Source organism: Drosophila pseudoobscura, chromosome X (genome assembly GCF_009870125.1).
Source record: "Drosophila pseudoobscura strain MV-25-SWS-2005 chromosome X, UCI_Dpse_MV25, whole genome shotgun sequence".
Lineage (NCBI taxonomy): Eukaryota > Metazoa > Arthropoda > Insecta > Diptera > Drosophilidae > Drosophila > Drosophila pseudoobscura.
The window spans coordinates 42,908,220-42,922,769 of NC_046683.1; the positions used below are offsets into that span (position 1 = coordinate 42,908,220).

Sequence of the window (14,550 nt, forward strand, 5' to 3'; positions counted from 1 at the left end):
ATGTGTGTTGGAAAAGAAGAATTGAATCAAAAAAAAAGAATAAATTAAATAAATTCGAATTAAAAATTAATTAAATAAAATTGCCGCTGCGGCTCCTATTTTGTTCGCTCGTCTGTGGGGGACGGGTCGGGTTAGGGATGGGGTCTAAATGAATCATAAAATATGACAGTTGCTGTATTATTATTTAATATTTTTCCTCCCATATTAATGAGGGTGATGGCTCAGATTGCTAATGACTTAAATTTTTGGGAAGTAGAAGCGGAGGAGGGTTTGATATTAGGAAGAGTTTGTCTTGAATGATTTGGAAGTAATTGGTTGACATCAGCGGTGATTGATCTACGGATGATATATGGCCAAATTTATAAAGGTTTTTCCAAGGCGAAGGGCCTCAAGAAGATTTTTAAAATGAGGGTAATCTTTAAAAACTTAAGAATTTTTCGAATTATAGCGAAGGACGGACCTTGATCTTGGTCAAATTAAAGCTCAAGAGATTGCTATAAAATATACATATTTAGACCCACTTCGTCTCCATCTAAATACCTGGGAAAAACTGTCAGATATGGATATCTAAGATAGTGTCTGATGACTGATAGATTCCTTTTGATAGGTCTGACCGTAACATGTGTCTCCATTACGGCTTCCAGTTGTGAAGAGTTCTCAAGCTTTTCAAATGCTTCAAATGCGTCAAATGCGCCAAATGTGCTGCTTTTTATTCAGTCCTAATCAGATTAGTTTCTTTGACCTACCCTAATCAAATTTCATACAAATAACCTTTTTTAATCTATTTGCTAACCGACACAGATGCACGAACACACACACACACAAATACGTACTGAAAGAGAAGCTTAGTCTCAATGGCTGGCAATCCTTCAATCAATCACAATCCTTGTATAGAGTTCCTCAACTGTCACACATTTCCATTTTCATCTGCTTCTGTTCTTGGTCCTGCCACAGCTTCTGCACCTTCCCCTTCCCCCTTTTTTTGTTGGTGTAAATCCAAGTCTATCTTGGGGAAGAATGTGGCAGAGAACTACCCTTGAATACTTAAAATTCCACCCCGTTCGGTGTCGCCCCTTCTTTGGAAATTAGACAAAACTGCAAAAGATGCTGCGAATCAGTAATCCTTGAAGAAATTTTCGCTTCTCCCCCGAGGCGACAAGGGGTCCTTTCTAGTCTGTATAGCGAATGTGAGCGCGATGGATAGGTTAGGGTAGAAGGTAGACGGTAGAAGTTAGAAGGATACGGGTAGCCAAGTACACACATATTTTTGGACAATTTCCCGACTTTTTATCAATCCTATAAGAGCAGCCATATTCGTTTATCAATATTCGGATGTACACACATACTCGTATAAGTTATTTATACAGTTGCTCCATGATCTGGAGGCCCCTCGAAAACCTTTCTCACTCTTCTCTGCTCATCTTTCTCTCTCTCGTGGAGAAGGACACTCTCGTAGAGAGCGCTAGTGAACAAACGAATTTGTAAAATTCCAATTAAGAATCTTTGGTTTACTTTGTAAGTTGACTCTCAACTTATTTAGACACTACACAACGCCACATGAAGCACACACGAAGAAAGTAATTCCAAAAGAGAGAGCGAGAGAGAGAGAGAGAGAGGGAGGAGAGAAACGGAGACAGATAGTAAGAGGAGCTGGGAAATCCTAACACACACTTGAGCGAAACAAAGAGGACACAAGACAACGGACAAGCAAAAACAGGGAATAAATAAAAGCAAAACAAACTCACTCTAACACACACTCAGATACTCGCACACTCTCTAATACGAGCACACACACACACACACACACGCTCACAGTGAAATCCAAGAAGGGGCCAAGCCGGGGTCTCCTGTCCTGTCTTGCTGCTGCTGCTGCTGCTGCTCGTCCTTGCTCTAATGGACGAATAAATTGCTCGTGAATGAAATGAGAGTACGAAGCCAGTTCCCGTGTCCCCTGTCCTGTGTCCTGTGTCGCCTGTCCCATCCCGTCCCCGACTATCCGCCCCAGCGACTCGCTCAGATGTGGGCGTGGCAGAGGACAACGATAACGCACTCATACGCAAAGCAAAGCAAACAGACAAGCATACAACAAACAAAACCAACAAATAAACAAACAAACAAACAGACGAACGGCAAACGGCAAACTGAAGCGAAACGGATGCCCGAGACACAACTAAAAACTAAAAGTGACATGGAAGACGAACCACCCCAAGCCCCCAGCCCCCACCCCCGGCCTCCAGAAGAGCCAACTCTCCAATTCTTTTCCATGGCAGTTTTGGCGGGGGGTGGGCCAAGCGGAAAAACATGAGACGCGAGCCAAGACTTTGAGAAGCCCAACACAGGGATGCAGATACTCTGTTGTCTCTGCTGTGTGTGCTCCTTTGCTCCACTGCTGCTCCAAAAAATATTTATATTTTAGTTAATACTCGTATGAGTACGAATGAGCACGCTGAGACACAAAAAGGTTTTACTATGGTCGAAAAGGCTTGGTTATGAAATGTTTTGCTCGATATATCACGAGCAATAAAGCCATAAAGCAATGCAATCTTATAGAAATAAATATGCATACAGACTAAATGGAAATTATTTAATGGTTCATCGGAAAAAGTAAAAAATCTGTATAGATACTGCAATATATCCAAGGAATTTGTACCAGAAGACCTCCCATTTTGTACCATCTCATAATCAATCTTCCTATGGAGCATTGAAAGCGTTCTTCGTTGGCTCTTTTCATTTTCAATCTTATTGTTTTTCCTGACCTGACCAGACCAGACCCCAGATCCTACTCCATCCCCGCAACTTACATCTACGAGTACATCTCCATCTTACAACAAGAATCGCTAGCAGACACATGGCCATCGGGTTGAGCCCCGGAGTCTAGAGTCAAGCCAGGAGCAGGGAGCAGGGAGCAGGGTGCATACACATGTAGGTCAGGCGAATTGTATGAATTGCCAGAAACTGACTTGACTTGATGGCAGCAGATTTTGGTTTTCATTTTACAGCCAAAAGACAAGAAGACTAAAAAATCAATAACTGTCCGCAAGGACATCGAAATGGGAGCAATCGAAAATGGAAGACCCTGCTTGGTACGGCTGCTGATAAAGTTGCGACAAAATGATTTCAAATTAAGCGACAGGACACGAAAAGAAGGAAAACAAAGCTGATATCAAAAGCAGTGGAGGAGGAGTAGACGAAGAACTGGCAAGAGGACGGCAATTCGAGGCGGACCGAACAAAGACAAGTCGAGCAATAAAGCAATTAGCAACCAACAAGGGAGATAATACAACTAATTAAAAGTAAAAGTTATGCGTCAGCGAATGAGATTTTTATTGAGAACACAAAAGGACCTTGAGCGTCAGCCGGGCGTGGCAGCTTGCTTGATGTATGGCCAGCCCACCAAACCCCACCCCGCTCCGGTTAGAAGAGTATTAAAATGCTGTTAACACACACACACACACACACACACACGACCAAACCACACCCAACCTACCTCAATCCACTTTGCCTGTTTTCGCTCGGCCTAAATTATGAGGTTATAATTCACAATTAAGCAAACGCAAGCATAAAACATAAGCACATGACATAATTATTCCCAGCTCCTTCGGATTAATATACGTCCTTACGAGTACGAGTATATAGTGTATATTCAAACTAAAGGAGAATTGTTAAACAAGCACCGGCTGTGGGTGGAGGCAGAGGTGGAGGCCGAGGTGGAGGTGGAGGTGGAAGTGGAGGTCACTCATTCTGACCTCATCAGAGTGCCAGCTCTGAACAAGATTCAAATCAAATTAATGAATGGTTTTTGCACCTTCAACTGAATGAAAGGCGAGTGGACAACGTTATTTTTGAGGGATTTCAAATATACTAGATGGACAGTTATGGTTCGAAAAAAAAGAGGACAGATGTTATCATGAATGGTTTGGTTTGGCTTGGCTTGGCTTGTATAATTTTTGGTATAATGCTCTGCAATTTAACATCAAAACTACTATTTCTCTATAATATTTATTTTTTCTCCATTTAGGATATCTTTATTATACCACGGCTCGTGGAACTATTTAGTTTTTTGCGCAATTGACTTTTTGCCAAAAAAAATAAGTACGTTGATATTTATGCATACATTACAATATTCACATATATCGTGTGTAGAGATATAAATAGAAATAAAATTCCTTTAATTTTGGCAATTTATTAATGAGCTTTCGGCCATAGAAAATGCATTATTTTGTGCACAATCTGGTGTTTGTTTGCGCTTGTGTGCAGTAGTAATTTATTGCTAAAATGCATTAAAATTGTGGGCGTCCAAAAAGGGGGTCGATTATTTATTTGGTTGCTGGTGGATGCCATTAACTGACAAATTTTCACTAATTGCATTGCATTAATAAACTGAAGTAATGCCAATATTGACAACAACAGCATTAAAATAAACTGCAAAAAATATGTCCGTGACTGTAAATTATTGTCGATGATGGAAAATGCTGTCTAATTGCATCGGCAACGGCAACGGCAACAGCAATGGCAATGCTGGCAACGGCAATGCCAACGGCAGCAAATGCAGCAATTGCAACAAGCACCGCATCCAAGGAATGCAGCAACAACAAATCAGAGGAATACCAATTCATTGACGACTGTCTGCGTATGCCATAAATATGCATCAATGGAAAGACCGGCCTTCCACCGGCGCGCCGGTTGAAGCCCTGGATCTGGTCCAGGTCCTGGTCCTGGTTCTGGTCCTGGTCGTGGTCCTGGTCTCACTCGTAGGCAATATAATTTAAATGGACTTTGGAAAAGCAATTATATGAAATTAAATTTAGTATTTGTATGTCCCTATCTCTCTATTTGTTGGCTTAATCCTGCATTGAGCCGCTCGCATACTCCGTGTAATCTGGTTGCAATGATGACTCCACCGTAAATGGGTGTGGTCGGCAGTCCGCCATTCAGTGTAAAAGGGCGTGCCAACGCCTCGGCACTGCGGGACGACAGGACCGGAAGGACAAACAGGGCAAACAGCCCTGACGAAAGAGGCGTCCGCGGTGCGAGGAGCGGATATAATAATTCGTGTGTGCGTTCGAGTACTTTTCATATGAATATGAATGGCTTGCGGTTGCATTAAGTGGTACGCGAAATGCACTCAAAGTGCATTCAAAAACACTCGCCCAAGTGGGTGGAGCGTGGTCTCCCCTTCTCCCAGACAGACAAACAGAGAGCGAGAGAAAGGTCAAGCATGCTTCAGTTGCGTAAATGATTCAGTCTACCCGAGTTTATTACAACATACATATACATATATACATGTATGTAGGTATTATTGTTACGGATCTGGGACTGGAAAGTGCATATGAATTCTCGATATCAGCACTAGCTCGGTGTATTCCACATAAATTACAGCTATTGGGAAACAGTAGCAATCTCTAAAGGCTTTTTATTAAGGACTATATCATTAAGGAAAACCATATCCTGTTTTGGTAACAGTCTAGAACATAGGCACAAAGGTCCTTAAAGAGTTTAACCTTTTAAGAGACAGCAAAAATGTTGTGCACTAAATTGATCCATTTCATTGTCAATTTGCAAAGTGTCAGGACGGTCCACCGAAGTTATGTAAATGACTATCCAACAGGAGTTTGAGACTTCCGACCATCAACATTTCATCACTTTTGCGGTCACATACATACGATAGGGTGGAATCCATCGATGCATCGCGAGGGTTCCAATGGTCAAACAATTTGTGCACAACTTCTTTTACAGCTGGAACGCTAGCCTGTCCCCCTGACCATCAATGAACATCCTTTATGGGTTCCAAGAATCTTCTTGATGTGCTTTTAAATGTTATGATCAAAGGTTTAATACCTCCTTCGGGAGTATAACAAATGATAGTTCGCTTTAGAAATAGGATAATACAAATATTGGACACCCGAAATGTTCATGTGTAGCCCGCCTTGAGGAAAAAAATTACATTATATTTTTCAATTTTTGAAATAAGTTGATTTATTTATTATTGTTGCTTGACTTTTCTGGTTTTTTGTTTTGTTCGTTTCCGTCTGTGTCTCATTTTGACTGCATTAAGTATATTTTTTTTTCCTCCACACCTCCGTACTCGCTTAGTTAGTTAGTTTTGCGATTGTTTAAAATATACTTCCACTTACGCACTAAATAATGAGCCATGTTCTTAAAAAAAACCAACAAAAATTTGAATGATCAAATGAAGGATATATTTCATATTTTTTGATGCTTCTCTTTACTTTTGCACAGATATTTATATATAGAAATTGTTATTAATTTGCATAAACGCTATTTAGGAACATAAAAAACCTTAAAAAGTATTTTATTTTAAATATCTTTGCTCCTTTCCTCTGATGTTTGTATGAGTGTTTGTATGAATTATTTAAATGAGTAAATTGTGACTTGAAAATGTTTCAACTTTAAATGGTATCTTTTATTTATTTCTTTTGCTTTATCTTTTTGTTTTGTAAAAAATTGTGATTAAAAATTGGGCTTGAAGTGAAATGCATTTTATTTATTGCTTAACGATAATTTATTATAATTTCTGGCTTTGCTTTTCTTGCTTTTTTTAATTTATCTATAACTTTTGAGTCAATTTGGTTAGCTTTAAATGTATTACATTCCATTGTTTTTACAAAACTTAAAAAATCTTCGAATATATCCTTGTTGCGGTTTATTGCTCGGCTTTTATTTTGTAATGCTTAGTGAATATTTATCATTAGTATCTCAAGGGTATTTCTTTGCCATTTTGGTTTTTGCCTTTCGCTTTTTGTTTTTTAATTTCGCAATAAATTCTTCTGGGTTTCGTTTCACTTTAGTTTTTAAAATGTCTCTCTTATTTTTATCATTAGGTTTATTTATTTATGTATGTACATTCTGCAGTCAGACATTCAAGAATATAATTTATTCATGTGTATTTTGTTGTTGTTGCCTTTAAAACAAACAAAAATTGTATGAAAACAATAGTCCGCCTCCTACCCTGATTTTTCCGATACCTTTTCAATCAATGACCTGCCGTTGTGTGGCTCTATTTTTACTGCTTTTGTTATTTTAATGGCATGTTATTAAATACTTTGTATGGGCCGCGAACAACATTACCGCAAAAAAAAATATTTTCACTTTACTGTTTGTTTTATTTATTTGTTGTTTCTTTTCAATTTACCCGACAGCATCTACAGATGATTGCGCAACAAATTATTTTAAAAGCTAAATATTACAAAAAAGTTGTTCAAAGTAACAAAAAACACCACTAAAAGAAGACCACAACAGAAAAAGAGTAGTGGGATTAAGTCGAACCCTAGGAATAGGTATCAATTAGGATTCGAAGAACAAAAATTGTTTGAGCTTAAGCCAGAGCCAGAGCCGGAGCCAGAGTTTCTTAACCGTCATGGCGTTCATCATACCTCTCGTTCCCAAAGGGTACCCATTGGCTAACTTAACCCACAACATAAGCTATTATGGCCAGGCCGTAATCAATTAAATTTACTCTCTTTCGCTTGGATTTTATTCAGAACTTAATTGTTATCAACGGCTGATTCGCGGGCGGGACTCGGGGCGGCGCGTCGGCTCATCATTATCGCCCTGCCAGGACATGAGTTAAAATGAGTGCGCACGAGAGTATGATGCAGTGTAATTTTATTTTTAATTCGTTGAGTGTCAACTATTAATATTATTATCATAATGTATATGTATTTATGTATATATGGCTGGGCGTACGCTTATATGTAGATATTTTCATAGCAGTTATTATGAGTTTTTATTGTTTGCAGCGCGGGTTTTTCTGGTTGTGCTTCTCTGCTTTTGTTTTCCAATGGCATTGTTTGATTTTTATCATACAATTTCCTTACATGCTAATTAATTTTCCTGAATATCTGATGCTGCAGGGAGTCGGAATCTGTCTGCAAAACGGTGGAAAATGATCTTAAATGATGGGATGAGTCTGTGGAAATGCGGATGATGCGGATAATGCTGTGGAGGGTGGTGGAATATATATTAGATCTTTCGTTTCGTTTTGTTCATATACTTATTTTTTTTATTTTTATTTAACATGGTTTTTAAGAATATATATATGTGTGCCGAAGGCCACGATGCTAGCGCTCCGCTTAATTAATTTTAATATTATTTTTATATTAATTTTAATAAAAAAAAATTGTTTTTATATTAAATATATTAATGGTATTCATATATATGTATATTTTATGTTATATATATATATTCATGTATGTTAGTGTGTATTTATCATAAAAAAAAAATTGTTTTTTTGGATTTCTCCGCTATGTTTATGTGTCGCTGTTTATGTACAATACTTAGATAATTAAAACCGTTTTTGTGGCTATATCATCATATTTTATCATCATATCATTTATCATATTTAAGGTATTTGTATCTTTTTTATTTACAGGGAATAATTCAACATCAAATTTATTCAAGAACTAAAAGTATCAGTCTGTTTCAAACCATGCCTAAAAAAAGTATTCTTTTCTAACTTCCTATCCATTTTGTATTCCATAAGCTATCCCAATATCAGTTTAATCAGTTTGAGTTGGATTTTCGTATGTTTTCGTTTTGTTTCTCATTAAATCTTTATAAATTCACTGGTTTCGCAGTCTGTCTCTGCCTCCTATCTCCCCCCTTCTGCCACATCCTCCGCCTGCCGCTCTGGCCTCCCCGTTACGCCCATAGATCGTGCAGTGGCTTGCCGGCCTGGACGTTGTCGTCCAGCTCGTTGAGGCTCAGATTGGACTCGTAGTGCGTCAGCTCCGGCTGCCTGCTGTTGTTGCTGCTGCTGCTCATCGTCACACTGCTCTGGGTTCCGCTCTCGAGGCCCCCGCAGCCACAGACCAGCTCGTCGTCCGCATTGCAGTTGCAGGGCTTCTTGCAGTTGTAGGCACCGGCCACCCCAGTGGGACCGAGGGGCGGCACAAAGTTGGAGCTGAAGCTGGAAGGCAGCACGGCGGCTGTGGAGCTCTTGGCGAGGACGCGCTTACCGGTCCCCAGGCTGATGCACTCGCAGTTGCTGCGCTGCTGCTGGAGCTGCTGCTTGGCGTAGTCGACGCTGTCGTAGGCTGGTGCGCCACTGGGAACATACGCCGGAACCGCGTACTCATGCTGACTCCGGCGATTCGGATGCTGTTGCTGCTGCTGCTGCTGCTGCTGGGGATGATGATGGTGGTGCTGGTGCTCCAGGGTCTTGGCCATCCCCACGCCCACACTGAGCTCGCGCTGCTTTTTGGACAGCTGATTCATCGTGTTGAACTTACAGGCGGCGGCGGCTGCCGAGGCGGAGGTGGGAATGGGCTTGTAGCCCACGCCCCTGGCACTGCCCACGGCGCCGCACTCGTTGATCGTGGCGTAGTTGTTGCTGCTGCAGTCCGCATAGAGTTTGTCGGCCAGACGAGCCGCAGGAGGAGGCACAGGCACACCGCCGGCAGTAGTCCCCCCGGATTGGTATTCATGCGACGAGGAGTACATGTTGGCCGAGGGAGCGCGGGCTGCCAGGCAGCCGGTGACCCTCTTGTTGTTGTTGGCTCGACCATGGGGCAGGGGGAGGGCCAGGCGCAACTTTTGCCAGAACTTCTTGTCGTCCCACTCGATGCACGTGCTGGTCCTGAGATAGTGCCGCATATCGAGATCGATGTCCCGCTGAGGCAGGTCCCCGTAGAGGATGAAGATCACTCGCTTGCGGCGCTTGACCAGCTCATGGAGGGCGCTCTTGTACTCGAACCGGGACCACTCATTGTACAGGAAGTTCTTGGACAGGACCAGCACAAACTGCTTGGCACTCTCGGCAGCCTCGATCAGGGCATCCGCTATGTACGCATTGATGTTGACGTCCCGGTAGTGCAGGCACAAGCGATACCCAATGTCGCTCTCCAGAGTATTGGCCAGAATCTGATTAACAAAGTGCTCGTCCTGCAAGCTGTACGCGAAGTACGCATCATTGGGTCGCTCCTTGTCCAGCTGGTCGACGAAACGAGGCGAGCGAAAGCAGAAGTTCATCAGGCAGCTGGTGGAGTGGGCCCACATCTTGAGCTCGTGTCGGTAGCAGAATAGGCCGAAAATGAGTCCGAAGAAGGCCACAAAAGCACAGGTGGCCACCAGGAGCAGGGGCAGCAGTCCCTCAATCTCATTCGTGTGCATGTAGTGGGCCACGCCGTCCCGCAGGGTGCACTTGGTGCCGTTCTTCTCCCGCAGCACACTCGTGGCGTTGTTGTAGATGCAGCTGACACGCGAAGCATCGATAATCTTCTCGGAGCTCTGGGCCAGGTAGTTGCGGAAGCGGGCCAGGTAGCCGCACTCGCAGCTCCACTGGTTGTCCGCCAGGCTGATCTCCACCAGATACGGATTAGCACTCAGCTGCCAGACCTCAAAGTGCATCAGTCGGTTGCCGTCGAGGCGCAGCACCTCCAGCTTCCTCAGCATCTGAAAGCTGCCATTCGCTATGCTGGCAATACGATTGGCTTGCAGATACAGCTCCCGCAGATTTTCCAGGTTGTGGAACTCGTTTCCCTCCAGAGAGACTATGTGATTATCCTCCAGATGCAGAATCAGCAGACGCTTCAGTCCACTGAACGTTGTGTTGTGAATGTGGGCCACATTCGAGTTGTTGGCAAACAGCACGGCCAGGTTCTTCCTGCCCAGGAACGAGTGCCCCGCCAGCTCTACAAAGTTATTACCATCGATGTACAGCTCGGTGGTGTCCATTGGCACGCGCCGCGGCATCTCCGCATAGCCAGCGCCCGAGCACTCTACAATATTCGTGGACCAGGTCTGGTCGTGGAAGCAGGTGCAGTTGCTGGGGCAGGTCATCTCGCAGTCGCAGGCGTCGAACTCGCAGCAGTGGCAGACGGCAAAGCAGTGCGTCTTGTACGTGCACAGGAAGTGCTTGGGCTCGGCCTCAATCAGGGGGATGTAGGCCCTCTCGCGGTTGTTCAGCAGCTTGCAGTAGATGGTCTCGAGGTCCATTATGCGGGGGTACTGACGCGACGTAATGTGATTGATCTTTTGCAGCCAATCGATGTTGCAGTCACAGGTGAAGGGATTGCCCCCAATGTAGAACTCCGGCAGGGCACGGTGCTCCCAAACAGGCAGAATCCGCAGCGACTTGATGTCCAGGGTGGTTATCTGATTGGCATACAGGTCCACCCGGGTGAGGTTCGACTTGTGCATGAAAGTGTCCGGATCCACGGTGGTAATGAGGTTGTCATTCAAGAACAACAACTCAATGGAGTTGGGAATGGCACTGGGACCAATGCGCTGAATCTGATTGAAGCTTACGTCGAGAGTCTGAAGTCGCAGCTCGGCATCCAGGCCAAATCGATTGGACAGGGCGTACAGGCGGTTCTTGTGCAGGTCCAACCATTGCAGCGTAGATGGCACATGGCCGTAGTCGAAGCTCTCAAGACGATTATCGGAGATGTTGAGCCACAGCAGGGAGGGCATATTGCTGAACAGACCGTTGATATCGCTCAGCTCGTTTCCGTCCAATCGGATGGCCTGAATGCTGGAGGTCATCTCGAAGGCACCCGGCTCGACGACAGCAATGCGATTTCGGGCCAGATTAAGGATCTGCAGGCTAGGCAGATCCCGGAACGTGTGCATGGTGATGTTCTCCAGATAGTTGCCAATAAGACGCAGACCGTACAGATTTCCCAGACCCTTGAAAGCACTCTCCTCCATCACGGTAATCATGTTCTCACCTAGGTCCACGGTGCGCAGATGTCGCATGTTGCGCAGGGCCAAGGGCACCGTCTTCAGCTGATTGCCATTCAAATTGAGGTCCTGCAGGGCACTGCAGTTGCGGAAGGCGTCCGGATGCACGCCAATCAGGGCATTATTGTCCAGCGACAACAGCGACAGCACATATAGCCCGTTGAGGGCGTAGGCGTCCAGGTACTTGAGCTTATTGTGGGACAGCAGCAGCGTGTGCAGGTTGTTCATCGGCGCGAAGGTGTCCGCGGCAATGTTCTCCAGCTGGTTGTGGCGCAGGTTGAGAATCTGCAGCGTATATAGGTCACTGAAGATTTCCGGCTCCAGCTTGGTCAGCTTGTTGTGCGACAGATTGAGCAGCACCAGCCGAATCAGACCCACGAATGTGCTGCGGTCAATCCAGGTGGAGGTTATCTGATTCATGGACAGGTCCAGGGCCTGCAGTTGGTCCAGGTTCGAGAAGAGCTGCGGGTTCAGCACACTGATGGAGTTGTTCTGCAGATACACTTCCTGGATTATCTTGGCCTGCTCCGCAAACAGCTCCGTGGGCAGGGCCACAATCTTGTTGGAGCTGAGGTTGAGCACCTGGAGGTTCTTCAGGCCACTCAGGGCCTTGTCGGCAATCATTGAGATTCCATTATTGTTTACGGCCAGCACGCGAAGGCGTCGCAGGGTGCCAAAGCCATTCGCGGGCAGCACGACAAAATCATTGTGACTCACATCGAGGAACTCCAGGTCCAAAGAGCAGCTGCTGGCACTGTTGGCACTTCCACTTCCGCCAGCTCCAGCTCCACGCTTCACCGATTCCGTAGAGGAGCTCGACTCCGTTGAGCCTGTGGCTGAGGGCTCTTTGCTGCGGTCCCTGAAGCCCAATTCGTTGACATCCTGCAGGCGGTTCTCGCTCATATTGAGAGCAGACAGGGCCGACAGAGCACAGAAGATGTTTTCCGGCAGGGACCAAATGTTGTTCGAGCTGAGATCCAGTCGTTCCAGCTGCTTGGTCACGGCGAAGGCATCAGCCTCTATCTCGAAGTTAAGCGCAGGCCAGAGGATGTTGTGGGTTCGCAGCGTGAGGTTGCGCAGCTGGTCGAGTCCGTCGAGGACCTGGCGTCCCAGCTTCCCCAGCTTGCAGTACTGGATGGACAACTGCTGGAGGCGCGCCAGGTGGGCGAAGGACTGCGCCTCCAGGCGGCTCTTGGCCATGATCTCGTCGTTGCAGAGGATGTGAAGGGCCACCGTGTGTTCCGCTGGGATCACACTGAAATTGGTCGTGTCGAATTCGCTGTTGACCGTCCGCAGGTTGCAGGTAAGGGCAATCTCTGGCTGGTCCAGGCCGGCAGCGGGCATGAAGTGACAATCATCGGGGGCATCGTACAGGGCGGGATCCCCCAAGCCACCTGCTCCGGGAACCCCTTCCGACAGGGGACGCAGCGTCCTGGCCGGACTGGAGGGCTGCAGAAGCTGGGTGTTGGACACACCGGCCTCGCCCATGATGGCATTCGAGTGGGCTTGCTGCTGCTGGTGCTTGGTGGACAGGGGTTCCGTGTGCTGCTGCTGCTGCTGCTGGGGCTGTTCTTGGGCCAGGCTGAAGGCCACGGCGAGCAGGCACCAGGGGTAGTAGTGGATCAGCATAGTTGTGGATCAGCAATTGCTGGTTCTGTGTGACTTGGGAAGAAGGTTGGTTCCGTTCCCTATATACAACTCATATATATAGAGTGAGTGAGTGATTGAGTGAGAGGTGTGGAGGGGAAATCGAAAGGAAATCAATTCCACTGGATGGCCAGAAAAAAGTCAGCGCACATATTTTCGACTTCCTCTTCAGCTGCTGCGTCTAATGGAGCCTTCAAGTTTATTCTTTTCCGCTTTTCCGTTTTTCCGCTTTCCCGCAATATAGTTATATTTTTGGCGTGGCCAAACTTCGTATCGTTTCTTCTTCGTATATACCCGGTATAAGTATAACTCTCTGGGTCTGGATCTGGGTCCGGGCTGCTACAACTCGCGAAACATTTTCGAGCACTTTTGAAAGAGAATTTTCGGTTTTGTAATTATTACACGACGCGGCGTTGATGTAGGAACCTTCGATGAATATTAATTTTCTGCGGGCGCGTGTGCTATTATCACTTTACGAGCACGAGTGCGAGTACGAGTACGACTTCGAGTAGGAGTATCTCTCTCTCCGACAAAAAACAAAAAAAAACACAACATTCACCAAACGGAACTGAACTGAACCTATTTATGTGGGTGCTAGTGTGCGGCTGTGTGTGTGTGCGTGCTTTCCATGCAGTTGAGGTTGAGTCAAGCGTCTTTGGCCCGTACGTTTCGTGTGTGTTGCGCGCTGTCTGAGTTCTGAGAGTCGAGTGACTGCCGCAACGTGCGCAGCTCTCACTTAAATAGAACGTCGGCCGAAGGATGGCTGGCGGTCTGCACAAAGGGAAAATTTCGAGAGGAAATTGTTCCCGAAGGGAAATTCGCTCTGCTTCACTGCAAACGAATCGAATGGCGGCAGCGATGCTGCTTGAGGGAGAGGATGTCGCTAGGACTCCGTTCTGTTTCTGTGAGAACTACTCGTACTCGTACTCGTACTCGTAGTCGTACTCGTACTTCTTCTCCGTATTCTTTTGCTTTTCTGCATTCTCCCTCTAATCGCATCAAACAGCTGGCGTTCGTTGGCATTTTTTTCTTGTTATTTTGCTGTCTGTTGTTGTTGTTTCTCCGTTCGTATCCTTTTTTTTTGCCGCCGAATCGGGAGTCGGCTCCGGCTCCGGCTCCTTCTCTGGGCTCGTCCCCCGTCGAGGACTCTCTGTCTCTGCTTTGATAATGAAAATATATGATGTGCATGGGCCAAGCCAG

At 45.5% G+C, this 14,550-nt stretch overlaps 1 protein-coding gene across 1 annotated transcript; it reads right to left on the reverse strand.

Moving 5' to 3' along the window:
• Positions 1–8,533: 8,533 nt before the first annotated feature.
• On the reverse strand, positions 8,534–14,094 carry Toll-6 (Toll-like receptor 6). Its single transcript, XM_001353123.4, has one exon. It carries the CDS (start codon positions 13,330–13,332, stop codon positions 8,662–8,664), a length of 4,671 nt encoding a protein of 1,556 aa, XP_001353159.3. The 5' UTR covers positions 13,333–14,094; the 3' UTR covers positions 8,534–8,661.
• Positions 14,095–14,550: the final 456 nt, after the last annotated feature.

Coding starts and splice junctions, on each gene's coding strand:
- Toll-6 (XM_001353123.4), bottom strand. CDS start 13,332: ATGCTGATCCACTACTACCCCTGGTGCCTGCTCGCCGTGGCCTTCAGC.